General features: G+C 43.5%; 1 protein-coding gene across 1 annotated transcript in view; it reads left to right on the forward strand.

The window, feature by feature from the left end:
• Positions 1-26,052, forward strand: part of HMCN1 (hemicentin 1) — a 206,021-nt gene that overhangs the window by 149,261 nt on the left and 30,708 nt on the right. The window contains exons 56-83 of the mRNA XM_075760556.1: positions 389-576; positions 2,951-3,047; positions 5,700-5,861; positions 6,968-7,081; positions 7,214-7,416; positions 7,639-7,720; positions 7,851-7,982; positions 8,214-8,363; positions 9,812-9,971; positions 10,533-10,657; positions 12,173-12,356; positions 12,515-12,612; positions 13,006-13,284; positions 13,896-14,086; positions 15,232-15,313; positions 16,115-16,251; positions 19,325-19,466; positions 20,522-20,666; positions 21,545-21,672; positions 22,061-22,217; positions 22,397-22,518; positions 22,721-22,885; positions 23,109-23,216; positions 23,703-23,840; positions 24,019-24,153; positions 24,429-24,698; positions 25,067-25,257; positions 25,632-25,845. Of these exons, the coding sequence (XP_075616671.1) occupies positions 389-576; positions 2,951-3,047; positions 5,700-5,861; positions 6,968-7,081; positions 7,214-7,416; positions 7,639-7,720; positions 7,851-7,982; positions 8,214-8,363; positions 9,812-9,971; positions 10,533-10,657; positions 12,173-12,356; positions 12,515-12,612; positions 13,006-13,284; positions 13,896-14,086; positions 15,232-15,313; positions 16,115-16,251; positions 19,325-19,466; positions 20,522-20,666; positions 21,545-21,672; positions 22,061-22,217; positions 22,397-22,518; positions 22,721-22,885; positions 23,109-23,216; positions 23,703-23,840; positions 24,019-24,153; positions 24,429-24,698; positions 25,067-25,257; positions 25,632-25,845 (4,299 nt within the window). The remainder of the gene's footprint in view (positions 1-388; positions 577-2,950; positions 3,048-5,699; positions 5,862-6,967; positions 7,082-7,213; positions 7,417-7,638; positions 7,721-7,850; positions 7,983-8,213; positions 8,364-9,811; positions 9,972-10,532; positions 10,658-12,172; positions 12,357-12,514; positions 12,613-13,005; positions 13,285-13,895; positions 14,087-15,231; positions 15,314-16,114; positions 16,252-19,324; positions 19,467-20,521; positions 20,667-21,544; positions 21,673-22,060; positions 22,218-22,396; positions 22,519-22,720; positions 22,886-23,108; positions 23,217-23,702; positions 23,841-24,018; positions 24,154-24,428; positions 24,699-25,066; positions 25,258-25,631; positions 25,846-26,052) is intronic.

The following is a 26,052-nucleotide window of genomic DNA, read 5'->3' on the forward strand; positions in this document are numbered from 1 at the left end:
AATGCTTATTTTTTTACCTCTCTTTCTGTATCTACCACTGAAAAACAATGGTTTATTGTTAGGAAGAGGCCTGCCATGGAAATCCTCTTTTGTTCTGGCAGCAAAGAATGTGACGGACTAACTGGAAAATGAGTTTTCACCTCTTCTTCTTTATGGCTGTTGTGCATAAGCGTACTTCTCCTGCAGTCCCTCGAGTTACACTGATCTGTTCCAGCTGAACTACTCTTGGGATTTTATTATCTTTCACTGTATTCACTGAAGATTTCGCTACTTTTTTATAAAAACTCAATCTAAAAGATTGGTGGGCAACCTTAAAAAAAAACAAACAACAAAAACCACTGGGTGATACTAAGTCACAATATTCTTATCATGTTCTGCTCTTTTGTAGTACCACCGTCCATCAGTGGAGCTGATGGCGATCTGCCTGAAGAAGTGACTGTGCTTGTGAACAAGGTTGCGGTGATGGACTGTGTCGCCAGTGGCAGCCCTTCTCCGAGTATTACCTGGCAAAAGGATGGCCACCTCCTAGCAGAAGACGACAAACACGTATTTTTGTCGAATGGAAGGAGGTTACAGGTAGCTCTTTGTGAACAACTGATTTTCAGAGTCACAAACACAAGCTGCCCATAAAGACAAAACTTTAGATTTGCTGAGTATGCAATTCGGAATTTATTTTTTTCTACAAGGTGCTGCAAACCTGAGGAGGTTTTGTCCCTTGACCCTGTCCCTCAGCTGCTTGCTTGGACATTGAGCTGTTGACCACCACTCTTTGAGTGCGACCGTCCAGCAATTCCTTATCCACCGAGTGTCCATCCATCGAATCCATGTCTCTCCAATTTAGAGACAAAGATGTCATGTGGGAGGGTGTCAAATGCCTTGCACAAGTCCAGGTAGATGACATCAGTTGCCCTTCCCTTATCCACCAACGCTGTAACCCCGTCATAGGCGGCCACCAAATTTGTCAGGCATGATTTGCGCTTAGTGAAGCCATGTTGGCTGTCACCGATCACCTCCTTATTTCCCATGTGCCTGAGCACAGTTTCCAGGAGAATCTGCTCCATGATCTTGCTGGGCACAGAGGTGAGACTGACCGGCCTGCAGTTCCCCAGGTCTTCCCTGTTTCCCTCTTTAAAAATGGGGGTTCTGTTTCCTCCTTTCCAGTCAGGGGGAACTTCACCAGAGTGCCCTGCTGTGACTTCTCAATTATGATGGAGAGTGTCTTAGCCACTTCATCTGCCAGTTCCCTCAGGACCCACAGATGCATCTCATCAGGTCCCATGGACTTGTGCACCTTCAGGTTCCTTAGATGGTCTTGAACTTGGTCTTCTCCTACAGTGGGTGGTTCTTCATTCTGCCAGTCCCTGCCTTTGCCTTCCGTGGCTTGGCCGGTGTGGCTAGAGCACTTGCTGGTGAAGACTGTGGCAAAAAATTTGTTGAGTACCTCAGCCTTCTCCGTATCCCGGGTACAAGGTCACCTGTTTCATTCCAGAGGGGGCCCACATTTTCCCTCGTCCTCCTTTTATCACTGATGTACCTATGGAAACTTTTCTTGTTATCCGTGTTGTCCCTGGCCAGATTTAATTCCATCAGGGCTTTGGCTTTCCTAACCTGATCCCTGGCTGCTCAGGCAGTTTCTCTGTGTTCCTCCCAGGCTACCTGTCCCTGCTTCCACCCTCTGTAGACTTCCTTTTTTTGTTTGACTTTGCCCAGGAGCTCCTTGTTCATCCATGGGGGCCTCCAGGCATTTTTGCCTGACCTCCTCTTTGTTGGGATGCATCGCTCCTGAGCTTGGAGGAGGTGACCCTTGAATACCAACCATCTGTATTGGGCCCCTGTTCCCTCCAGGGCTTTGTCCCATGGTATTCTACCAAGCAGGTCCCTGAAGAGGCCAAAGTCTGCTTTCCTCAAGGAGCTCAGGGTAGTGAGCTTGCTGTGTGCCCTCCTCGCTGCCCTGAGGATCTTGAACTCCACCATTTTGTGGTCACCGCAGCCAAGGCTGCCCTTAAGCTTCACATTCCCCACCAGCCCCTCCTTGTTGGTGAGAACACGGTCCAGCATGGCACCTCTCCTCGTGGGTTTCTCTATCACTTGGAGAAGGAAGTTATCATCAAAGCATTCCAGGAACATCCTGGATTGCTTGTGCCCTACTGTGTAGTCCCTCCAACAGGTATCAGGGTGGTTGAGGTCCCCTATGAGGGCCAGGGCTTGTGAACGTGAGGCTGCTCCTGTCTGTCTGTAGAGGGCTTCATCCACTCGGTCTCCGTGGTCGGGTGGCCTGTAGCAGACCCCCGCTCGGTTGTGTTGACCCAGCTGTTTGTGGGGTCACGCTCTGAACAGCACGAAGGAAATCACTTGGTTTAAAATAATGTTGATGTGGGTGGAGAATGACCTACTGCTGTCATTTTGTCCGAGTTTCCCTACCAGATTTTAATTACTGCAAAACGTACTACTATTTTTTTATTTTTTAAAGAAAATAGTGTATTCTGAGGAACCCCCCCTTCCTATCAATGGATGAAGGTGAAGGAGACTGTTGTAGCGGTTAGAGAGCTGAGCTGAATTCTCTCCATTTTCATAGCATGCCCTAGGAATACAATAAAATATAAACCCCATGTAGAACATTAGGATTTTTATTACAAATAATTTGTGAATACTCGTTTCGTTATTAATTTTGAATGAATTTAATGTGAAAGATACTACATTAGCTTGTCTGGAGGTTGGTGACGCACAGCTTCGCGTAACAGATTCCGAAAGGAGTAGCAGCAGTGGAAGTTTCTCCGGTCGGCTTCTTCGTAACGCCGCAAAGGCCTTGGCAAACAAATCAAACCCAAAAACCTGCGGGCTTGCAGGCCCCGAGGACCTTGGGGTCTTTGGGCGGACACCAAAGCTCGATGTTTTAACAGTACGTTGTCTTAGACGTTAGCTCAACAGCAATCTTGTTTCTTCTTCTTAGATTTTGAATTCCCAAATAACGGATACTGGCAGGTACGTCTGCGTTGTGGAAAACATAGCTGGGAGCGCCAAAAAGTATTTTAACCTAAACGTTCATGGTGAGTGCAGTACTCCGTCGTTTCCTGATTGTCGTCTTTCAAACGTTTGATTAATTGAATGTGTTAATTTTAGCAGAGCGCTTGGGCAGAGGCTTAGCTGTATGCATGCAAGGCGTCTTACCGGGTGTGATGGAGATTCTGACGTACCAGAAGTGAAACAGAAGTTTAACGAACCTCGGCAGCGCCTGGCTGTTGATGCCACGTGGCTTTAGCTCCTCATACGTATTCCACATAGGTAGAAATTAGTATTGAGGGAGCCTTGTGTAGCGGCTGTGTGCGCTGGGTAGGGGTTGCAAAGCCCTGAAACCGTGAGTTACAAACAGATTGGATTATAGTCTGGTTTTTAAATGATCATAAAATGCCTTTTCCAAGGAAAGTAATGATTAGAAAGCATTAAACAAAGAGATAGGACATTGTAAAAGCTTAACTTTTTAAAAATTTACGGTTTAAGATTTCTTTCTGTTCTTTATTTTTTGTTTTGTTGTGGAGTTAAAATAGGGTTAAAATAAATTTTGGACTTCAGCATCACAAGTCTGTAATACAGTCAAGAAATTAAGACATTTCCCATTATTTAAAAAAAATGGTCTCTCCACCACCTTCCCTTACTTCTCCTGATAGCTTCAGAAAACCGGGATGTCTTTAATTAACACCTCAGGGTAAACCCTAACTTCGCCTTTTATTTGTGCCCGCTCTTCATCCCACCGCTTTCAGCTTTCCATTCTGAATTGAAGATCAAATAAGCATTGCTCCCACAAAATCATCTGCCCAATTACGTGTTTAAACCTTCCAAGGAACACTGGCAGCTACATCGTTATCTGCTTTCACAGTCTGATTTGGCAACATACCGCATCTTCTCCATGTGATCGGTCTCCTTTTTCACATCCTTTTTAGCTAGCTAATAATTTGTGTTACGTAGAGACAAGTGCTGCCTTCTCTCGATTAAACGCAGCACCAGCATCCAAGGAATTTGATGATTCAGGTTATTACATACAGAAGAAATAAATTTGTTTCTCATTGACACATGCAGCAAATTGACATACAAAATTAAACAAATTTATAGTGCTTTTTTTCTACTTAGTAAAAAAAATTAGCCAAAAGTATTGTTGTCATGGGAAAAATTTGCCCTGGAGTCGTTCTCTGAGGAGTTATTTTCTTTTAGTGGAGTCTATCCAGCTTTGCTGAGTTTTGTTTTTCTTGACATTTGTGTTTAAATTTAAACTTCTTGTCTTTAAAATATTTGTTTATAATGTCTATAGTCTAATCCCATTATTTTAACAGAAATATTTGCATGAAGCTTCAATTCTAGCTCAACAGTATTACCAGTTTAGGGCTGCGTCCGTGCTCAGATTACCTGCGGTGCGTTTGAGAGTGGTTTGCACACGCCATGAAGGCTGCAGAATTTGAAATGTACCTTCTATACACTTTAAGCAAAATCCATTAAACGATAGCTCAGATTCCGCCCTGTATATTTAATTACCCACTGTCTTGCTCTGCCAATAATCACATCTGTGGGAAAGTAACTGTAAAAGTAAATAAATATAAATAACTGTAAAATGTCATCAGATCAGAATTCTGCCTGTCTTCTAGTGAACCATTTTATGCTTATTATCAGGGAAATAACCTTCAGTTATTATTCCAAGTTGAAAAATATGGACTGAATTCACCCGTTGACATTGACTCCTCTCGTTTCTGCAGTGCCACAGAGGAGCAATAAACTTGGCTTAATGACCGCTTTGTGTCGTTCAAGTGACAGAAAGCAGCTGGAGTATTTCTAGTGGATATGGCCCAAAATACTTGAACATTTCTGTCTTTGAAGAAGAGGATTCCATGTGTTCTTTGGAATGAATTTTTCCACCCAATAGAGCCAAGAACACGCTTTTGCTTTCCTCTTAAGTGTTTTATATATCCACGCTGCAAAAACACGGAAACTAAAACTTGGGGTTTGTTAAAAGGAAGAGATTTACAGTTAGTTCATTTTAAATAGTTCTTGTAGAAAGGTCAGATGTCAAAATATCCTTGTATTTAAACATACTGGGACTTGTAAGCTTAAAAATGCACCCCTCAGAGCAACCCTGGCATGCCAGAATTTTAAATTGCTTAGCTCACTATTAAACAACAGGTTTGCCTGGTTAACCAAAGAACTCCGGACTGTATCAGAAGGAATCATTTTTAGTTCACTATGATGAGAAAATGGCCTATTTCAGAAAGAATAGGAGCAATACAACGTCAGGAAGAAATGATGTGTAGTCATCCTATATATCCTGACAAGGTAAATTTAAAGCTGTCCTGCCTTACGTAGCAAACGTCCCGTGAGTACAGCGTTTGAAAATCGTTAGTGCATTAGTCAGGAGCTGCAGGATCTCTTAGAGGTTGATTAGCCTTCCCAAATCCCAAGCACAGAAGGACTGCAGCTGAAATCAGTGATGGCTTTTGTGAATTATAGGAACAGGAATGACCATTAGGTTGACGTCAGTCATATTTCCAGATACATCCAAAAAGCAGCGGATCCATTCATAGGATGATGTGAAAGACTTTTGCAACTTGACCCTTCGGCAAAACTCAGCGATTCAGCTTTATTTTAGTAAAGCAGGATCTTGTGGAATATTGTTTGTTGGCACTATGATGATACTATTAATGTATTTCTCTCGGCAGTTCCTCCAAGTGTTGTTGGTACTAATCCTGAGAATTTGACTGTGGTGGTGAATAATTTCATCTCTCTGACTTGTGAGGTCACTGGCTTTCCACCTCCTGATCTCAGCTGGCTCAAGAACGGAAAACCTATCAGTTCGAATACCAACACTTTTATTGTGCCTGGTGAGGAATCTCAGCTATTTCTCCAGCCTTTGAACTCAACTTCTGTCTGTTTTGTCTTGATAAGAGCGATGGCCGTTATTTATGGAGCCAATATGTTCTTAGTGTTGCTCCCGTGAGTAGCCAAGACGCTTGACCTACTGTGTTTAATAATTTCTTGGCTCTTGGGTGCGTTCACTTGTAAAGAAAACTGGCTCGGACCGAACGCACTGAAATAAACTGTGTGGAGAAGACTAGAGGGCAAGCCACGTAGCAGAGGTGCTCGGATACAGGTATTGATTAAAGTTGAGTCGCTTTGAGCCGCCTTTCAAAGAAATGATCAGAAATTGTGATGGAGGCTAAGGTAAATCCTGCTGGCTTAGATGACAAAAAGTAAAAACCTTCCCATTGGCTTCGGTGGGAAACTCGATCAACCCCGCCGAACTCCAAGGAAGAAATCCTTGTGTTCCGAGGTCTCCTTAGCCATTTGAAGCTCCTCACTGAATACGGACCATGAGTGGCATTTCTGCTCCCGCTGCTTACCTTCAGCCCCGGGTATGAAGTGAAGATCGCTTGCTGCGTTGCTCAGTTCTGTCTTGCTGGTGTTAGGTGAGCAGGGGCTGTGTTACAGCACGGACCTGGAAATTGCTGGCTGGCAGTAGAGGCGTCTGTGGAGATGAGTAGTGTAGGCACGGGCACTGAGTAGCGTCACGGATGGACACGGGTGAGAGTGGGCTAGTGACAGAGATGAGCGGAAAGGGCATAGTTGTGTTAGGAGCCAGCAGTTAGCAGCTGCAAAGGAAACAGGTCTGAAAGGAGCAGAATCATAGAATCATTAAGGATGGAAAAGACCTCTAAGATCATCAAGTCCAACTGTCAATTAGTATTTGTGGTCTGAGCTTGCAATTAACAGCGCTAATGAAATTTACCCTAAAATGTTTGTTCTCTTGGCTAGATTTTTTTTTTAAGGATTAATGAACCTTAAAAAGCAAGGACAATGCAGTGCCTTTTTGAATCTGAGGTTAAATTTGTGCCTATGCTCAGTCTGTTGGACCTGCGATTTTAAAATAGCATTTGAGGCTGATACAATGACCACAGAATAAATCTCAAGCCTTCTCTCTCTGCTTCAGGTGCTCGGACTCTGCAGATTCCTCGAGCCAAGCTACCTGATGATGGTGAATATACTTGTATTGCCAGAAACCAAGCTGGGGAGAGTCAGAAGAAGAGTTTCCTAACCGTCCTTGGTTTGTTTTTTACAGTTTTCTGAATTAGTATCTATTGCTTCAAAATTGCAATGTTTTGTATTTATTTTTATTAGGTTGTTTTCTGCCTTCTCACAAAACAAAGGCAGAAATAACTCTGAGCTTCTTCTACAGTGCCCCCAAGCATCAAAGACCATAGTGGGACCTCGCTGACAGTGCTGAACGTGAGAGCGGGCACGCCGGTGGTGTTAGAGTGTGAATCCAACGCTATTCCACCACCAGTCATCACCTGGTACAAGAACAGGCGCCTGATTTCAGAGTCTGCAAACGTGGAGATCTTAGCGGACGGGCAAACGTTACAAATCAAGGGTGCAGAGGTAAGCCAGGGTGCGGGGTGCTCTATCTGCCGCTGCTCCGCTACTGTTAAGCAATTTTTTGCTCTTTATTGGTGTGTTCTACTAGGAGATGTATTTGCTGAAGGCCTTTCATTCTGTGAAAAGGACCTTGAGTTGGCAGAGGCAAAGGCTGCTAATATCTCTAAGCTGTAGCTTCAAACTAAGACTCCATAATAAGGTTTTTTAAATTTATTTTTATTTTAGGTTTCTGACACGGGCCAATACGTGTGCAAAGCCATAAATATTGCAGGGCGAGATGACAAAAATTTCCATCTCAATGTTTATGGTGAGCATACTCTGCACGACCCGCGGTAGTTATTATAATGCCACAGACATTGTGGAGTAGACAATTCAAAACCAGTTTACAAAAATACTTGGTGACCAAACGATTCTCCTTGCTTCCGTTCAATTTATAGTGCCACCAAATATAGAAGGCCCTGAACAAGAGTCGGTCAATGAAACTATCAGTAATCCTGTTACCTTTGTGTGTGATGCTACCGGAATTCCTCCACCAACCTTGTTATGGCTTAAGAACGGCAAACCAATAGGTAACGTTCTCTCACGCTCTTTTCTGCTCTTTTTTCCCCCCTTTGGGGCACCACTGTGCTATTTGCTGTCTATTTTTTGTTACTTCTTCATCTGTCTCTAGACAGACTCTTATGCTAACTGATTGGAATCTGTCTTTTGTTTTGTTTTGAAATTTTGATGGAAAAATTTCTCAAGACGCGTTTGCTCTCTGGGGCCCGCTTTGGAATGACTGCTTGTTTACATATTTTCAGAAAACTCCGATTCTCTTGAAGTTCATATTTTATCTGGTGGAAGCAAACTTCAGATTGCTCGCTCTCAGCTTTTAGACAGTGGGACCTACACGTGTATTGCCTCAAATATAGAGGGAAAAGCTCAGAAAAGTTATGTGCTTTCCATTCAAGGTAAGGCATGAGAGTGCAGTGAGCAGAACTGGTTAATCATCGCTTGAGTGTGACACTGTGTCCGTACCAGAGGCACCGAGATGACATAAATGTGTAGAAAAGTGGAGAATTCGGACCGTTATTTCTGTCATCCGCAACCAGTGGGGAACAGTGGTGAGAGGATTCTATACTGGTAGTATATACCAGAAAATTGCGTGCAAAAGAATATGCTTAACCTCTGACGGCAGGAGAACCTGAAAGCAATCGGGAAGGCTGTGTGTGTGCTGCTGATGGCATCCTTCCTCCTGCTGAGCGCTGAAGCTACGAGGGTTGAGTGAGTGTGGAGCACCACACAGAGGTGGTTTCAGATGCAGTGATACCTCTTGCTATTTTTGCCATAGCAAATCGAAAGAGATAGCAAGGAAATACTGGCAGAATTTCCTTATGATTCTTTTTTCCTGCTCAAATGAAACCCCCTTACTTGTTATGGAATTGCCTCCTGCCTCCCTGCACGTCACCCTTTACGCTGCAGTCACCTTTCTTTTCCTCTGTTCCTAATGACTCATCCCCATTAAGATGCTTATGGTACAGTATCTCCAGCTTTCTGCCGCGGTCCCTTCCCATGCCGGTGGTTGCTGGTTGAGGAAAGGGCAGCATCGGCTGTGAGCTGGACGTCAGGAGACCAAACAGAACCAGTAACTCTTGGGCAGAGTGATTGGTCTTGAGGGATGCTGGGTTTTGTGTGTCCCCCAGCCTGCCAGCTTCCCCCAGGTTTAGGAATTGAATATAGAATCATAGAGCGGGTTGGGTTGGAAGGGACCTCACAGCCCATCTAGTTCCAACCCCCTGCCGCGGGCAGGGACACCCTCCACTAGCCCAGGTTGCCCAAAGCCTCATATCAAGCCGTTTGTTGATCAAATGTGACTGAAATTACTTGAAGTGCTCAAAACCTACTAGTGGGACTGCATGTCTTGACTTGGTGGACAGCATGATTGTCATCGTTGTTCTTTAGGAGAACAGGCTAAAACTGGCTGCTGGTTGGGACGGAGGAAGCGTGTCTGTTAACCGGAATGTGATGGTCTCGATGCAAAGAACGTTTGCCTGCACCCAGCACGTGCTCAGGAGTTGGAGGCGTTGAATTGTTACAGTGCATTGTGATGTTTAATGAAATGGTTTTTGGCGTTACTGTACACGTTAGCGTTGTTTGAGCAGATAACTGCAGATATTAAATATAATGGCAAAGACATGTTTTTATAATTTTGTAAATTAGCTGGTTTAAGGGATGGTTAAAGTGGCTTTGAATTAATCTTTGCAGAACCCCCTCTAGAAACAATATAATCTTATACTAGACTTGAATGGAGGTACTGCGAGAAACGCTCGTACTCATGAGCTACTGCAATGTAACTTTTTATAGTTTAGATTATGTTTCTGCTGCTGAATCTTCTCTTCCCTCCATCATGTGCTTCCAGTTCCTCCTAATATCGTTGGCTCTGAGATGCCTAGTGAGGTCAGCGTCCTCCTGGGAGAAAGCATCCAGCTCGTCTGCAGCGCCAACGGAGTGCCCACGCCTGCTATGCAATGGCTTAAAGATGGAAGAAGGATTGCCAGTGACGATGTACAAAGAATAAGGCAAGCAAAAATAAGCATTCTCTTCTTGTGTAATTTTAAACCTGAGAGGGCCCTAAGGAGGGAGTGTAAAGAGGGCCGGAGGCTTAGCTTAGACAGGTTAAGAACGTCATCTCCCTCTTTAGCGTCTATAAATCAAGTACACTTTGTTACTACTTTTTTGTGGGGGTTTTTTTCTGACATAAGTATATGATATTTATTTCTTTCTCGGTTAATAAGTTCCATTAAAGTTCATCAGATTCATAAAAGTTTATTAAGGTCATTAAGTTCCTTTGGAGGCGAACGAGCTGAGAAATGGAAACATTTTACTCTTGATGCTTTTCATTATGGGTTCTTCAAAAGCCTGGTTGGAATTGAATCCTAATACAAGGTCAAACAGGCCAGCTCCAGGAAAAACTTCCTAGCCGATTTCTAATAATAATATTTTCCAAAAAACAATGGTTCTCTCGCCGAATCCCCAAGAGGGTAGGGGTAGTTGATTTAAATGTACAAAACTGACTGTTTATTTGCCAGGTCATAGGAATACGTAAACAAACTCACTGTGTTTTCTGACCTTCCTCGTAGAGTGGCTCCGGATGGCAGCACATTAAACATTTTCAGAGCTCTCAGTTCCGATACAGGAAAATACACGTGTGTGGCAACTAACCCTGCAGGAGAGGAAGACCGAATTTTCAACTTGAATGTATATGGTGAGTTTTCACAGACGTGAAACTGAAATCCAGTCCATAATCCTGTCTTTGTGAGCACTCCCCAGAGAGGGCCAAGAAATGAACGCCTGTCTTCCGTGTAATACTGCATGCGTGTGTTTCCAATTTCATGTACTGCAGATATCACAGTATGTTACACAGGATGTTCTGACAATGACAAAACGATTAAAATCGCTGTTAACTATGGTTTGGGATAAACAGAAATTAATTCCTTTGGTGTATTTCATAATAGAGGAATTCTGCTTGCAGTGATTTATTTTTTTTCTTCTTGCAGAGAAAGATACACTTGGGGCTGATTTACTATGATACTGCTTTTTTGTTGTATTAGTTTATCCTCACTAGTTCCAATCAAAGTACATCAGCTAAAACCAGAGTAGTATGGTAGGGAACTAATAGTTAAAGGTCCCTCCTCCCCTGAGAAAGAGTTTATTTAGAGCTTAGAAGAAGAGCGATAGAGTTTTGGATGAAGTTCTTCTGTCGCGCAATTTGACATACAGAGGAGAGTGAGCATAACTCTTCTTTAGCAGCGTAGAGAGCGGACGTTTGAATTTGTGGAAAAAGTGTTCATGATCTAAAATGGGTAGTGTGAGAGAGGGGAGAGTTCTGCACAGGCAGCATGTCACAGCGGTGCAAGTGTCTGTCCCAGTTATACAGAGACTCAGAATCCCATGGAACACGAGCAGAGTAGCGGGAGATGGCTTTGCTATAATAAACAGCAGTCCTGAATGACCACAGTAGATCTTCGGCGGCCAGAATGGCCCTGCACAGCAGTGGAGCCTTCTTTGGTCAGTTTGTATGGGTTGAGGTTCAAGCAATAACCAACTTCAAGAGTCTCAGCTATGCAACTCTCATGGTGCGTGGTGGGATCGGAAGTCAGCCGGAGCTTGGAGCTGCATGTGGCCGGGACTTCTTTATAGAGCGAGTCCCCTCTTGCCCCCAAGACCAGGGCTTTCAAACCAACGTGTGAAACCAGAAAGCCCAAAAGGAGCTCTGTTAGAATCATCAGCCAGAATACTTAACCAGGCATTTTGAAATTTTCTGTATTTCAAAGTGAAGTCAGCATATACGTCTAGAAGTTAATTAACTTTCCTCCTGTATGATTCTAGCTTTCGCTTTATTTAAGATTTATTGAAGTAGGTGAGTTTGAGTGGCAGCAAACTGCCAATCCAGCCCCTCTAAGCCTTGACCACTTGCTCCGTCCTGCATTGTCATTCTCTCCCCATGAGCTTCAGGCTCTGAGCTCCCTCTTGTTTGTCACAGCCTGAAAAATCAACGAGGTAATTCTACTATCATTCTAAAGTGATTTTTAAATATGTAAATGGATATTTATTAGTGCTCGATATTATTGTTAGAGGATTTACTGTTTTGAAGAATGGGGATCTTCTCGCTGAATCGCCTGTGGGGCATTAGGTGCAGGATTTCCTGCAAGGTAACACATGTGGAATGACTTTTAGAGCCAATTTTAATGTCTTCCTTTTCAACATTTACAATATGTAGTTCCTCCAACAATAGCCAATAACAAAGATGAACCAGAGGACCTCGCTGCCCTTTTGGACACCTCCCTAAATATTGAATGTACTGCTACTGGAACCCCACCACCGCAGATAAACTGGCTGAAGAATGGCCTTCCTCTGTCTGTCTCCTCCCAGATCAGGCTGCTGGCAGCTGGGCAAGTTCTCAGGTTGGTTTTCATTTCTTTTAACTAGCTGAGTTTTCCGTTCTTTTTTGCTGTATCAGCATAATTCTGCTAGTATTTTTGGAAGCAAGAATAAAACGTGATTTAAACCATGCCATAATTTAAGCAATCTACAGCTTGCTTAAAATGATTTTTCTCTGTAGACTTGCCCGAGTGCAGGTATCTGATACTGGCGTGTACACTTGTGTAGCATCTAACAGGGCTGGAGTGGACAACAAACACTACAACCTTCAAGTTTTTGGTGAGTTTCTCTGAAATGCTTTATGTAGAGAATCTTAGTTCTTCATTTCTTAAACCTAACATTCAGTTTTCTTTCTCGCCAACACAAAGTTGCAGACAGCCACAAGTCTATCTTATGTGGGTAATCATTAGGGAAACATTAATTTTTCACTGTGTTTTGTTAATGGGAAGTGTTTAACCCTAGAAGAATCCTTACTTGAATTGGCACCCATAACGTGTCGCAGGTTTTTTAGAGAGCAGAATAATGTATAATTTGTAAGTGAATTTTAACACACGTTGCAAACACAAATGTAAGTGGGGAAGTACAAAAGGGTAGCTGCATTCCAACTGCTTTGTGTTCGGAACGAACACCCGGGTTGTACTCTGCATGAATGGGATCTTTGTTTCTCGGCAGTCCCGCCAAGCTTGGATAACGCAGGAGGAACAGAGGATGTGACTGTAGTAAGAGGCAGTGCAGCCTCGATGAAGTGTCTTACCGATGGCACTCCTGCCCCCACTATGTCCTGGTTTAAAAACGGACAGCCGTTAAACCTTGGAGCTCACCTGACCTCAAGTAACCAAGGAATGGTCCTTCATTTTGTACGAGCGGAGATCGGTGATGCCGGCAAATACACTTGTGTGGCGTCCAATGAAGCTGGAGATACCAGCAAGCACTTTTCCCTGAAAGTGCTGGGTAAGTGTTACCCTTTCAGCTGAATGAAATGCGAGCGGCAAATGAGTATCTACTCAGGACAACAATGAAAAAAAGCTCTAGGGATAAGGGGTATTTTCAAGAAAGATTTGCTGTGATAAATACAAGAAAGAAGGAAATGGAAGGTACCTAAAGATATGTGCATGTGTAATACAGGATATATTTTTTTCCCCGATGTTTCAGGAGTACTGAAATGTGCTATAATTAATACTAAACTAATTTACAAAGTAATTTGGTTTAAGTGAATAACTTTGGCTAGTGGAAATTCAGCTTGACAGGAATATCATCCTTGACAGGATGATAGCACAGCTGAAGGTACAACAGCTAAAGGGCTAATAAAAATCTTCCCTGATATTATATGGTATATTTAACCTGGGATTAGGAAAACATTTTCTAACTAATAATTCCAGCTCATAAAATATGCAAATTAATAGAGGCAGATGGAAATTACGTGAGACGCTCAATGAGTTCATGACACAGCCGGTAATAACACTAATGTAGACTAATTCTACAAACTCTAGCCACAGGGCTGTGTAGCAGGTTTTGTAGGCTTTTCGAGTCAATAAAGAACCGGAATGTTCTTCCTTCCACAGAGCCGCCTCACATCAATGGTTCAGATCAACCGGAAGAGCTCTCTGTCATCGCTAACAACCCTCTTGAACTTCTCTGCATCTCTTCTGGCATTCCAGTCCCCAAAATCTCATGGATGAAGGATGGGCGCCCGCTTCTGCCGAATGATAATGTTCACGTCCTGAGAGAAGTCCTTCGAATAACCAGCGCTCAGGTAAAGGATTTCTTTCCCGATAAGCTCAGTTTTGCAAACCCTGGAGGAGTGCGCAGAGCTGCCTGCTCGTAGAACCATCCTACGAGACGTCCTAAAAAGCCTCTATAAAATCATCCACCTGCATTTGCGGTTGGAGAATAGATTTTCCAGCCTTGCCTTGGAGTTTCCTATACAGAGCAAGCGGTAGTGTTATGGGTTGAGAGTGCCCAAGCACTTCTGCCTCTTCTGAGCATTATTACTTCAAATTAATTTCAGAGTTCTGTAATTTGTCTTTATTTATTGGTGCTTCTTGTTACAAAGCGGAACAATCAATGCTGGGGACTCGTCTTTTTCTGGGGTTATTTCTGGATTTAGTCTGTGTTTGTAATCTGTTCTTGTGCGTTTCCTACCTGTTAGACTGTTGTCACTATCTCTTGATTTTCTTCTTTCATGGTTTATAGTTCCTCCTCAGCCTTTCTTCTCTTTCCGTTAGCTCGGAGTTTCCTAATCTCCATTTGCTTCTCCCCTGTATAAGCCACAGATTACAGAGAGACGCTGCATTTGCAGCCATCTGTGTGCAGGTTAAGAAAAAAATCCATAAAGACAACAGAAAGACTTCCAGATGAATTTAGACAGTAAGAGTCCAGGGACAAATAACCTTTAAAAACCCGCACCGATGAACGAAGGCTGTGTTCAGCTGTGGACAGCCAGACTGAAAATCACCAAAAAGAAGCGGGCCAGGGCTCGGTCTTTACAATGAAGCGTTGACAGGAAGGAGAAAGCGTAAAGGTAGTAATGAGTATGTGTGCACAGAAAGATTTCTTTAGCACCCAGAACTGACCCTTGCTTAGCTGGATACCTGTAGGCAGTTCCGTCTCTATTGATTACCTGTTGCAAAAAGCATCACAAGGGGAAGGGTTCTTGCTGGAGACACATTATCCAGCGAGATTTTATGGGATCATGCAACTCCTAAGTCATCCCTGTACAATCCCAACATGGTAAAATGAAGTTTTCAAGAACTGTATTAATTTCTCTTCAGGCATGCCTTATCTATTGTGTTTGTGTTAAAGTGCTGCCTGTTGTATGTTACCGTCAGTGCTTGTATTTCAATTTTTCTGAATTCTCCCCATATTCTGAGGTTTCTGCTGAAGGTTTTGTGTTTCTAGGTGGAGGACACGGGAAGATACACGTGTTTGGCATCTAGCCCAGCAGGAGATGATGACAAGGAATATTTAGTAAGAGTGCACGGTAAGTTTAATTTAGGAAAAAAAAATATTCCTTCAAACCTTTGTCCTAAGGGATGTATCGGTATCTCATTTAACAAGTTACGTATTACTAAAGAAGAAATATTACATGTTTTGAGAAAGTGATATTGCACCATATGATCACAACTGACATTTCTGACTAAGGGTAACTATTCTGAACGTGCTACACGATTAAAAGGGAAAGCTCCACCAGATGCAACTGATTGCTGTTATAATGCCAAGTCTGATATTTTGAATACGTGGAGGGTTATAGATGGCAGTATTCAGTTGCATTGAGTTTATTGTGCTGACTGAAAAAGGATGGGATGTATACTGATACCTGTGATCAGCTTAGCTTTTCAGTAGGAAAAGATAAGAAATGTATTTAGAAATGAATGCATAGAATGTCATGACAATTAAAGAAGTATAAATGGGACTTCTGCAGTTCTATAACATGCCTTGGGTTTCCTCTTGAAGACGATAGCTTCCATGTTTATTGATGAACAGTTCATGGAACTTCAGTGGTCTCTGCTCCGTCTGGCTTAAATGCTGGTACCCTCACTGAGAGTGGGCTTGACATTGGTTTCTGTCACAGTAGTTTTCAGCGTGTGAGTTAGCAAACAGGTTCACCAGTTAAGCAAAAGTGATATATTTAATGCAGATATTGAAAAGTAGAACTACTTAATGGCACCGTACCTTTGCGTTTATTTTAAACTTAAGAAATAAATGGGAAAATTTCAATGAATGATTGTAACGGTAGCTCATACGTTTGGTGTTTATTTTTTTTCCTTAATTTTTGTAACAGTTCCTCCTAACATTGCTGGTACTGGTGGTCCACAGGACCTCACCGTGTTGCAGAACAGACAAGTTATACTGGAATGCAAGTCAGATGCTGTCCCACCTCCGACAATCTCCTGGCTTAAAAACGGAGAACTTTTAGAGGTATAGTGGTTACATTATTCATACTAGTCTTTTGCTCCCATTATTTTTTTACACACGGTGCTTGAGGTTTCTTATTCTGCTCGCTCGCCCCTCCAGTGCAGTCCAAGTTACGGTGCCTTGAATTCAAGAGAAGCTGAGTAGCCCCAGTACAAATACAGTTAGTCCTAAATGAGTACCTGAAGCTAGCAAGCATGTGAAGTGGCCATCCCGCTGTTACTTGTTCTTTTTTCCTTTAGGGGGATCCCTTGCTCCTCCTGGATCCTCTGAACAATGCTAGAAGCCTTCGGTATACTCCTGAATGGCTTCCCAGGAAAGGTAGCTGAGAAAAGACTACACTATATGTTTCCTTTGGGTATATTATGCATCCTCATATTCTAGTAGCATTTAGAAAGGAATTAAAATTCTTTACCTTGGAAAAAAAGAAAAGAAAATGGGTTGCCGATCACCACAGTTTTGTATCAAATGCATCTTTTTCACTCAGAATTCCATGAGGTGTCATGTTCAGGCATCCAGTCTTTGCTGGTTGAGAGACAATTAGCAAGACGAGGACGGTTTATACAGAAAGAATTTTTTACTTTCCATCCTCTTCCTTGGGATCACTCAGAAACCAGGTGCTTTCCAATTGAACAATTCCACTTCAGTTACTAATGGAACTTAATTAATTGGTAATTTTCCCTCAATTGATCTTTAGTCATTAATAAAGAGGAGACAAATTCAGCTTATGAATTGTGTCTCCCTTAACTGTAGTCCACCCATAGTATTCACCCGCAGTTCTGCTTATTTGCTTTCCTTCCGACACACCGTTCCTCAGAGTCTCTTTCTCTATTGTAAATTTAGAACAACGAAATATTAGTAGGAGCGAAGAAGTAGGAATATGGTGGGCGATTATGTCTTGTGAAGTGCTGCTGGGGAATGTTACCCTGAATATAGCACAAAAACTAGCTAGAAGCAAGTGTAAGAGAAACACTCTTCTTCTGAACGGTCAATTCTTTAATTGGGTAGTGATTTTTATTTTTTTTTTTATGAAAGCAAGGTCGAACAAGACTTGGAAGTTAAATACGGGGATACTTTTTTCCTTGGAAAGCTCATGTTTTAAAAGCAATACTTAATGAAAATAAACCATGAAAGGAAGCCACTGTTAAATATTCACCAGTAAACAAAGCAATAGAGGAACACTATGCCAGACATAGGTACTCAGCTGTGAATTAACCTCCGTAATATTAGTTCACCTCTTGCCTCACGAATTCGCGTCAGCACGTGAGGGCTGAGGCATCTGGGTTGTGCAGAATGGTCGATGCCTAGCCTTTTGATTTCTGACAGAGCAGGGAATGTCAGTCTCTAGTTGGGTCTCCTCCAGCACTAAAGTTATAAATTTAGTTCAGACCCAGGACTCTTAACTCTGTCACGTGTACTTTAAGTAGCAGACCGAGGTTTATTCTCTTCCCTACCATCCTTTTCATCCTTCAGCTTAGCTTGTGTAAAGATATACTCCAGGTATCAGGAATAGATTAGTGTCCTCCTGAATGCCTGGTTGCTTTCTCAACCTCAGAGAAATGTAGTAGCTACTCACACTAAGCAGCCGGGAAGGAGCTCTCCTCAGGTGTGGGAAAAGAGGCGCTCTGTGGCGTATCCTCCTCCTCCTCTTGGGAAAATGGAGGGTTCGCAGTGACAAGAGAGGATTGGAGCAAGCCAGGTGTTTAGGTCGCAGCATTATTTCAGTTTAAACCATCACTGCTTTTTGTGAAACGGCCTCGTGGTGGAGGGTGTCATTCCTCTGGCTTTGTTGTCTCCCACTGCGCAGACTTTGCGGGCTGCTCTAGACCTCTGCGTGCTCGCTGACGTAATTGTGCAGCACCGCCGCTTTCGGCAGCAGAACTATAGAAAGATCTAGCGCGTGGCAGCTTTGGCAGGCAGAGCCGTTGCGCTCTTCATTGATTTGGAAATCACAGTGAGTGTTAAGAAAAGGAGGAGGTAGGAACGTCTCTTGACCTGATCAGGCTTTATTTACACGCTAGAAGAATTGCTGAATTGGTATTTTTTCAGAGATTGGTTTTCCGATGTACGTTCTGACAGCAGGACGTAAGAATGAAATGATGGCTTCGTTGCCTGCCTTTGGTCTTGTGTGTGCTTCTGTGTTTAGAAACCGCAGCACGGGCTGCGTACTCGGCGGGAAGTACCAGTTATTACCCAAAATCGGCCTGTCCGTAATCCGCTCCGGTGCTCAGTCATCACACTGCTGTTCATTCTGCCTTGGTAGACGTGCCGAGTCGGTGCCTAGCGTGAGCAGCGTCCCAGGGTACTAGCGCAGAGAGGTGCGGAACCGGGAGTCTCACCCATGTGTCGTAGTTGCAGATCTTCTCACCAAAAGAGCAGATGGGAAGGGCAGCCTGCGGTTTCATCTCAAATGTGAATAGCGCGTACTGGAAAAGCTGGAGTTTCTGTTCTTTTTCTGTTGCTTTCTATCCCGTCAGGTTTTTGAACGCTTGTAGTTGCTATTACTGTCGGTCACTCGTGCAGATCTGATCCAGACTGGTTGTGGCAAAAAGGCTTTGACTTCACCCGGCTACCTCGCGGGTGCCCTGGAGTTGCCAAGAGCCGTACGCTCACGTTCAGAAATGCTGGCCAGTATGCTGAGTAGGCTAAGTTTATTCTGGCTCCCACCCGATCAAGTCTGTGATGTTCGAAGAACAGTGTAGAGAGCCTTGCGTTTCTTCTGCCTGTACTGTGCGTGGAATTTTGAAAAAATAAATAAATTCATCGTGTGCTACTAGCTGCCCCTTCCCTTAAAAACTGGAAAGCCCTTTGGCTGTGTAACCCAAAAAGCTGTCTTATTCAGGCACAAGTCCAAGTAGGGGTTTCAAGGGGGAACCATTAAGCAGCGATAATTTTTTAAAACTTTGCCCTGTTGTCTTCACGGATGTAAATAAAGTTAAGCCAGCAATGAATTCAATCCCCAGTTTATCTGTGCCCTTCCTTTGTGGCTTTTATCACTCTGCAACGAAAGAATGTTCTATCTTCATAAAGAGAACAACGGTAAAGTTAAATTTGTCAAACTCTCTCTCTTTCCCCTTAGGGAACTCCTCGAGTTCGAATCCTCTCCAGTGGGCGATACCTGCAGATCAATAACGCTGACCTCAGCGATACAGCAAGCTACATGTGTGTGGCAAGTAATGTCGCAGGAAAAACGACCAGGGAGTTCGTGCTGACAGTACATGGTAAAATCATGGATCCGGTCTTGTGCGTTGTGATCTTGGCGTGGTATTTCTGCTGGAGCTCCAAAGGCGGGAAGGAAGCTTTGGTAGCCTCTTTCTAGCCGAGTGCTGGCCACTTGGGCTGTGTCTAAACCGCGTGTATTGCGTCGTGTGTGCCACCAGCTGCATCCACAGTTGTGCCCCGCAGTAAGGGACCTGCTGGGGACTCGCCGTGGCTGCTCCTCCATCTGTCTCTGCTTTCTGCTAACGGAGGGTGCTGTGCGTCTCGCCCTCATCCTGATTCAGAGTCAGGATACGTCCAGAATGAACGCCTGGATCCAGGACTGAGCAATGCTCTTGGACAAATTTAGACTAATTCTTAGAAGCGTTTGACTGGCACCGTGGGGGACTAGATTTCACAGCGGGCTTGGCCACCGGGCCTGCAAGTCACTTGAAGCTGGGGGTTCTTCTCTGCACCTGTAAGCAGGAGGCAGCAGAGGACAGGGCTTGAAGGGCCCCGTGCATCTCGATACGTGTCCTGTACCACCATGGGCCTGCCTTTCATTTTAAACCTGTTTATTTTCTCACCTCTAGTCTGATGACAAACTATTCTATTCTCACACTTGGGGGATGATGAGAAACGGTTTTCCGAATTCTGTTCTGTTCACAACCCAGTCACGTGTACCTGCGTTACGCCGTGCCCCCAGGGACTGGCCTTCCTGGTCCGAATAAAATTTTTTTTTTTCCTCCTTAATTTATCGTTAGGAAACAAGGAGCTCACCGCAGCCTGACTTTGCTGAATTAAATATGCTGAACTCTTTCACTGTTTTAGCTGTATGATAACCTTTGCAGTAACTTGCAAAGATGATCTTTGCAGTGCATTTCAGACAAACTTTCTTTTTCATTCCCTACCGCATCGTGGCAATTACCGTGCGCTACACAAAACGGTAAGAAACTTGTTTCTGCTTTTGCAGTGATCCCCATGCCTGGTGCTGCATCTGCTTTCATGCGTTTGGTTTCAATCGTTGCAGCCTAAAGGGGTTTTTTTCTTTATGTCATCAGCAATTTTCCCTTTACAGTGGTTCCTACGATCCGAAGCGGTCCTCAGACTGCAGCTGTGCGGATAAATGCTTCTGCCGTTCTGGAGTGTGTTGCAGAAGGAGTACCAACCCCGAGAATTACGTGGAGGAAGGATGGGGCTATTTTTACTGGAAACAACACAAGGTATTGTCCAGAAGTCAGCATAAATATTCCTCATTGGTTTTTATCAATGTATTAATTACAGAAAGCTTAATTAGACGTCCGTGACCTGTACATTAGTTTTGTATTCAGAGATCAGAACTAATATTTGTCCTATCATCTCAAACAGACCCAAACGTGGAAAATATGGTGATAGGCACAGTAATACAAAGATGCTGTTCTACAGAAAAGTATCAGTACCAAAGGTTTCATCCTTCTCTTGAAGGACAAAAACCTCCTTTGACAACCAAATGTAATAATAATAATAATTCTGATGTTAAAGATTTTGAACAGTAAACATATATATATGGAGGTTTTGGGATGAAGCCGAGCAATTTCATGCAGACCAAAAGCTAGTCGAGTGTACTCTGTGGTTCCTAATACATAAAACTTTCCATTCATGTTGTAATATCACCTTTTTATTGTAGTCAATCGTTTCTGTCTTCTGATTGTTTTAAGGAGAAGTAGTTTGGCGTTTTCCAGAACTGGGCAAATGCCGAAGAATTCAGTTGTATTTCAAAGAAAAAAGAAAAGCTACAAGCATTAATTAGGGTTTTTTAAGGAGAAATGAGAAACCATAAAAAAGGGCTTTTGGATACTTTCTGCAAATCTGCCATCATTTCTGTGGAATCACTACGTCAGCCAGATTTCCTAATTTCTCTGGACAATGGATGTGCTGGGAAAGAGTGAAATCAGAATAAACGCAATGAATGAGGGAACTCTGTGTGCCCAAATGAAGACACCACGTGCTCAGGCTATTTGTTGTGTACCCTGAGCCATCTCTTCCTTCCGCACTGCCAGGATAGCCCACGGTTCTGTTGATTGGATAGCAGGAAAAAAAAAATAATATGGCTCTGTTTCAGGTATTCCATGTTAGAGGACGGATCTCTACACATCCACGCAGCACATGTTACGGACACAGGAAGATACGTGTGTATGGCAACCAATACAGCTGGCACCGAACGCAAACGGATTGATCTGCAGGTTCTTGGTAAAAGTTTTGGGTTTAGATAAATATATGTGTTTTTACAAGACTGAAGTCCAGTTATAACATTTTTCGTGTTCTGCCAGATCCAATTTTAAGTTTAGGCTCTTTTTAGCGGCTCTGGTTTAAAAAAATAAAAAGGGAAGAAATTTACGGCCTTAAGAATACAACCCAAATGTTCATGAAAAGAAAATATTTATTTATTGTGCACTGGAACTAGAAAGACTTGACGTATCCCTTGCTCTGTGTTTAGTAAGTTTACTACTGTCAAGTTAGTCTTTATAAAAATCAAGTAAATGCATTGAGGCAGTTCAGCTCTATATATAGGTACGAGAGGGGCGTGTGGACATACGTACATAATGATTCTGAATAATTAGGCTTTGTTTGTCCTTAGTTCCTCCAACTATTGCTCCTGGACATACGAACATTACGGTTACTGTAAATGTGCAGACCACTTTGCCCTGTGAAACCACTGGAATTCCCAGACCAGCAATTAGCTGGAAAAAGAATGGGCATCTGCTCAGTGTTGACCAGAACCAGAATACCTACAGGTGAGAGATGTTAGCTTTTCACCGTGGGTTTAAAGTTTCCAGGGGATGATTTTGGCACTTTAAAAATCTAGCCATGCTTAAATGTAATCTTATATAGCCAGCAAATTCAGTGGTCTGATTACCTGAGAAGAAAAGAAGTATCTCAATGGCTTTTACTTTCTTCTCTTTTCTTTGTTCAGACTTCTGTCTTCAGGTTCCTTAGTAATCATTTCTCCCACTGTGGATGACACTGCTGTCTACGAGTGCTCTGTGTCAAACGATGCCGGAGAAGATCAAAGAGCAGTTGAGCTCACTGTTCAAGGTAGACGGGATATTGCTATTACATCTGTACGGCACCCAGAATTAATTTGGGGCGTTCCGATGTTGAGATGAGATTTTTATATCATTCTTTTGTGATACCGATACCCATAAGTCTCCGGTATTCCCAAGAAAGATAAGTTGTTGCCAAGAATTCATACAAATGAAAATGGGCAAGTAACCTTTACACTGATCTTCGTTTTTAGTGCCCCCATCCATAGCAGATGAAGCCACAGACCTTTTGGTAACAAAGCTGTCTCCAGTAGTAATCTCCTGCGCCGCGGCAGGGGTTCCTGTCCCCTCGGTTCATTGGACCAGAAATGGCATCAAGCTGCTTCCCAGAGGAGATGGCTACAGAATTCTCTCTTCAGGTACTGTGCGTGACCGGAGCTCAGCCACAGAAAATCAGTGGAAGGGTGTGATTGTGCGCACCCAGAGCTAGATAATGAAATAAATGCAAACAGCCCCCCCAACCACCCCTCTCCAATTTCTTAGAATAAAAATACAGACCTCTTGAGGTGGCGGCTGTAAGCGAGTTGTGCTGCGAATAGAGGACACTGCTGTATGCTCTCATGCGCTCTCTCTGTGCTGCAGGGGCTGTTGAAATACCTGCCGCTCAGTTAGCCCACGCGGGACGCTACACCTGCGTGGCCCGGAACGCGGCCGGCTCGGCTCACAGACACGCCACTCTTCACGTTCAGGGTAAGAGGGGAAGGTGAAGAGACAGCGCGTTCTGTCAGTAAGCGTTGCCCATTTAATACGTTCGTATGCTGCGGAGTAACGGCGAGGCTGGAGTGGACCCTCACAAGTATGAATTGTCTTGTGGATGCCCTGATTATTCACAAAGTCACTACTCCGCACGTTACTCTGATACCTTGGATACCCCCAGTCTCTGCTGCTCTATTTTATTTTTGTAAGATTTTTGTTTCTTTGCTTTTTGGTAAGTTAAGATGTATTTGTGATGGCAAATGGCACAGAGTAAGGTCATATTCTATACCCCTACTCATGCTGAGCGTGTCCGTTATATTTAAGAGCACTTCCACGGAGCTCTCCGTAAGGATGGCAGAATACAGCCTTTGCTAATTCCGCCTTCGCAGACTCTCAGGTTACGCGACTTTAGTATCTTCTGTATTTTCCTAGCCTTGAAGGTTAAACCTATTGCATTTTCCTTTTTATTTCGTTCCACAGAACCACCAGCTATCCAAACTCAGCCAGGGGCGCTGGACGTCATTGTGAACAATCCCATCCTACTACCGTGTGAAGCGACGGGTACACCTCGACCCATAATAACGTGGCAAAAGGAGGGCATCAATATAATCACAACAGGTACCCTCTTAACGCCCGTTGCTCCAGCCTACTTGCTGTAACTCAGAAACTTGTTTTCTCTTTTCTGAATATTCAGACTTAGATAGAAGGAACCCATTCATTTAAAACCAAAACAAACACAACACACACACACACACACACACACAAAAGTGTCATATTTTGCTTATATTTGTTTTAGGCAACAGTTACATGGTTCTTCCCAGTGGCAGTTTACAGATTGCAAAATCAACTCTTGAAGATGCTGGCACCTACATGTGTGTTGCTCAAAATCCCGCTGGCACTGCTCTGGGGAAGATCAAACTGAAAGTTCAAGGTAAATCATCTTTTAGACTCTTGTTGCAGTGATTTACAGACAGGAGATTTGTGCGCGCTCTCTGTTAGTCAAAACCCAATTCTGAGCAACAGAAACGTCCCAACGCTTTCCTGTTTGATGTGACGCTGAATAGAGCCCAGGAGGTTTATTCCTTTTAGTGCTCTGTCTACTTTAGGATCAAAGTGTGCTTCTAGGATTATTTTCACTAAGAACCGAACCGTTCCATGCTTCCCACAACATCTAATTCTTTTTAAAATGGTCTTAATTCTTTCCAGTTCCTCCCGTTATCAAGTCCCACCTGAAGGAATACGTTGTTCCTGTTGATCAGTCTGTCACGCTGCAGTGTGAGGCTGAAGGCTACCCTGGGCCGGAGATCAGCTGGCATAAAGACGGACAGCAAATAACGGAGTCCGTCAGAAGAAGAATTCTTAGCAGCGGTGCGCTGCAGATCGTGTTCGTGCAGCCTGGCGACACGGGCCGTTACACGTGCGTGGCGGCAAACCTGGCAGGGTCCAGCAGTTCTAGCACGGAGCTCACTGTGCACGGTGAGTGGGACTGCACGGAAACAGCGTGCGTTACCGCAGCGTGAACCTGCGGAGCAGGGCAAGGAGCTAGCGTGTAAGGGAGAAGGTCAGGAAAGTTGTGCTACTTCATGTGCGAGCTGTATTGAGTTGTAGTATCAGCCAGTTGCTTGAATTTAGGAAGAACATTACATTCCCTTTTTACACGTTACATTTACTTTGTTAGAAGTGTTTCACGCATTTCTCTGGCGTGCTTAACGGTGGTCATTGATGGAGAGAAGAAACAATACAGAACTTCCAGGCAATGGTTTCTTCAGTGCAGCATTGTATGCTTCTGCTGTAGGGCTTGGATAACGCAGCGAGGTCAATCTTTTTAATAAACCTTCTCACAGTTCCACCCAAGATTCACAGTACGGAGACGCAGTACACAGTCACGGAGGACTCCCAGGCTGTTCTGTCCTGCGCTGCTGAGGGGATTCCAACACCAACAATAAACTGGAAGAAGGACGATACGCTCTTAACAGAGATAGTAGGAAAATACCGGGCTGTGCCAGATGGAGACCTCATTTTGGACAATGTTGTTGTAAGTCCTTAAATCTAAGCTATGACTTGACAGGTCTGGCAGTAATAAGACCCTGCTTCTCTTCGTTTTCACCCACTTCTGCGTTAGCCTTTGTTTTGTCTTGTTTTCTCATTCTTAATGTTCCACAGTCTTTCTAAGTGTTTCATTTTCCACTGAAGAGTAAAATATCTGTGAAAAATTTGTAGTGATAAATCCTCAGGAAGGGCAAAAAGACGTGTAGGTCATCTTTCAAATTTAGAGGAAGTGAAAGAGTTCAGATGAGCATTTCTACTGAATGCTTGTTCCAAACCTTTTGAGATTCTCTTATTGCTACGAGTGGTATTGTTGTGTAGGATATATCACAGCGGAAATTTCCCCGACGTGCTTCCTTTCAGCCTGAAGATTCTGGCAGTTACACCTGCATTGCTAACAACGCTGCTGGAGAAGACACCCACACCGTCACCCTGACAGTTCATGTCCTGCCAGCTTTTACTGAACTGCCTGGAGATATAGCTTTGACTAAAGGAGAACAGCTCAGGTTAACGTGCAAAGCATCTGGGATACCTGTACCCAAAATAACGTGGACCTTTAACAATAACATCATTCCAGGTGGGTAACGCCGGGTCTTACCAGACATTCTGCTCTACAGTTCTTTTTCCTCCACACAGCATTGCAATTAGTTTAGGATAAGGAGGAAAAAAAAGAAATCTAGAGAGAGCAAATTTGTTAGGCAGTGCTTGTGTGAGGAATATCTTCAGTATAACGCAATCCTGCCATTAAATTGCCTCTGAGAAGCTGTAAGGAAGAAGATAGTTG

The sequence above is a fragment of the Balearica regulorum genome, chromosome 8, assembly GCF_011004875.1.
Source record: "Balearica regulorum gibbericeps isolate bBalReg1 chromosome 8, bBalReg1.pri, whole genome shotgun sequence".
Lineage (NCBI taxonomy): Eukaryota > Metazoa > Chordata > Aves > Gruiformes > Gruidae > Balearica > Balearica regulorum.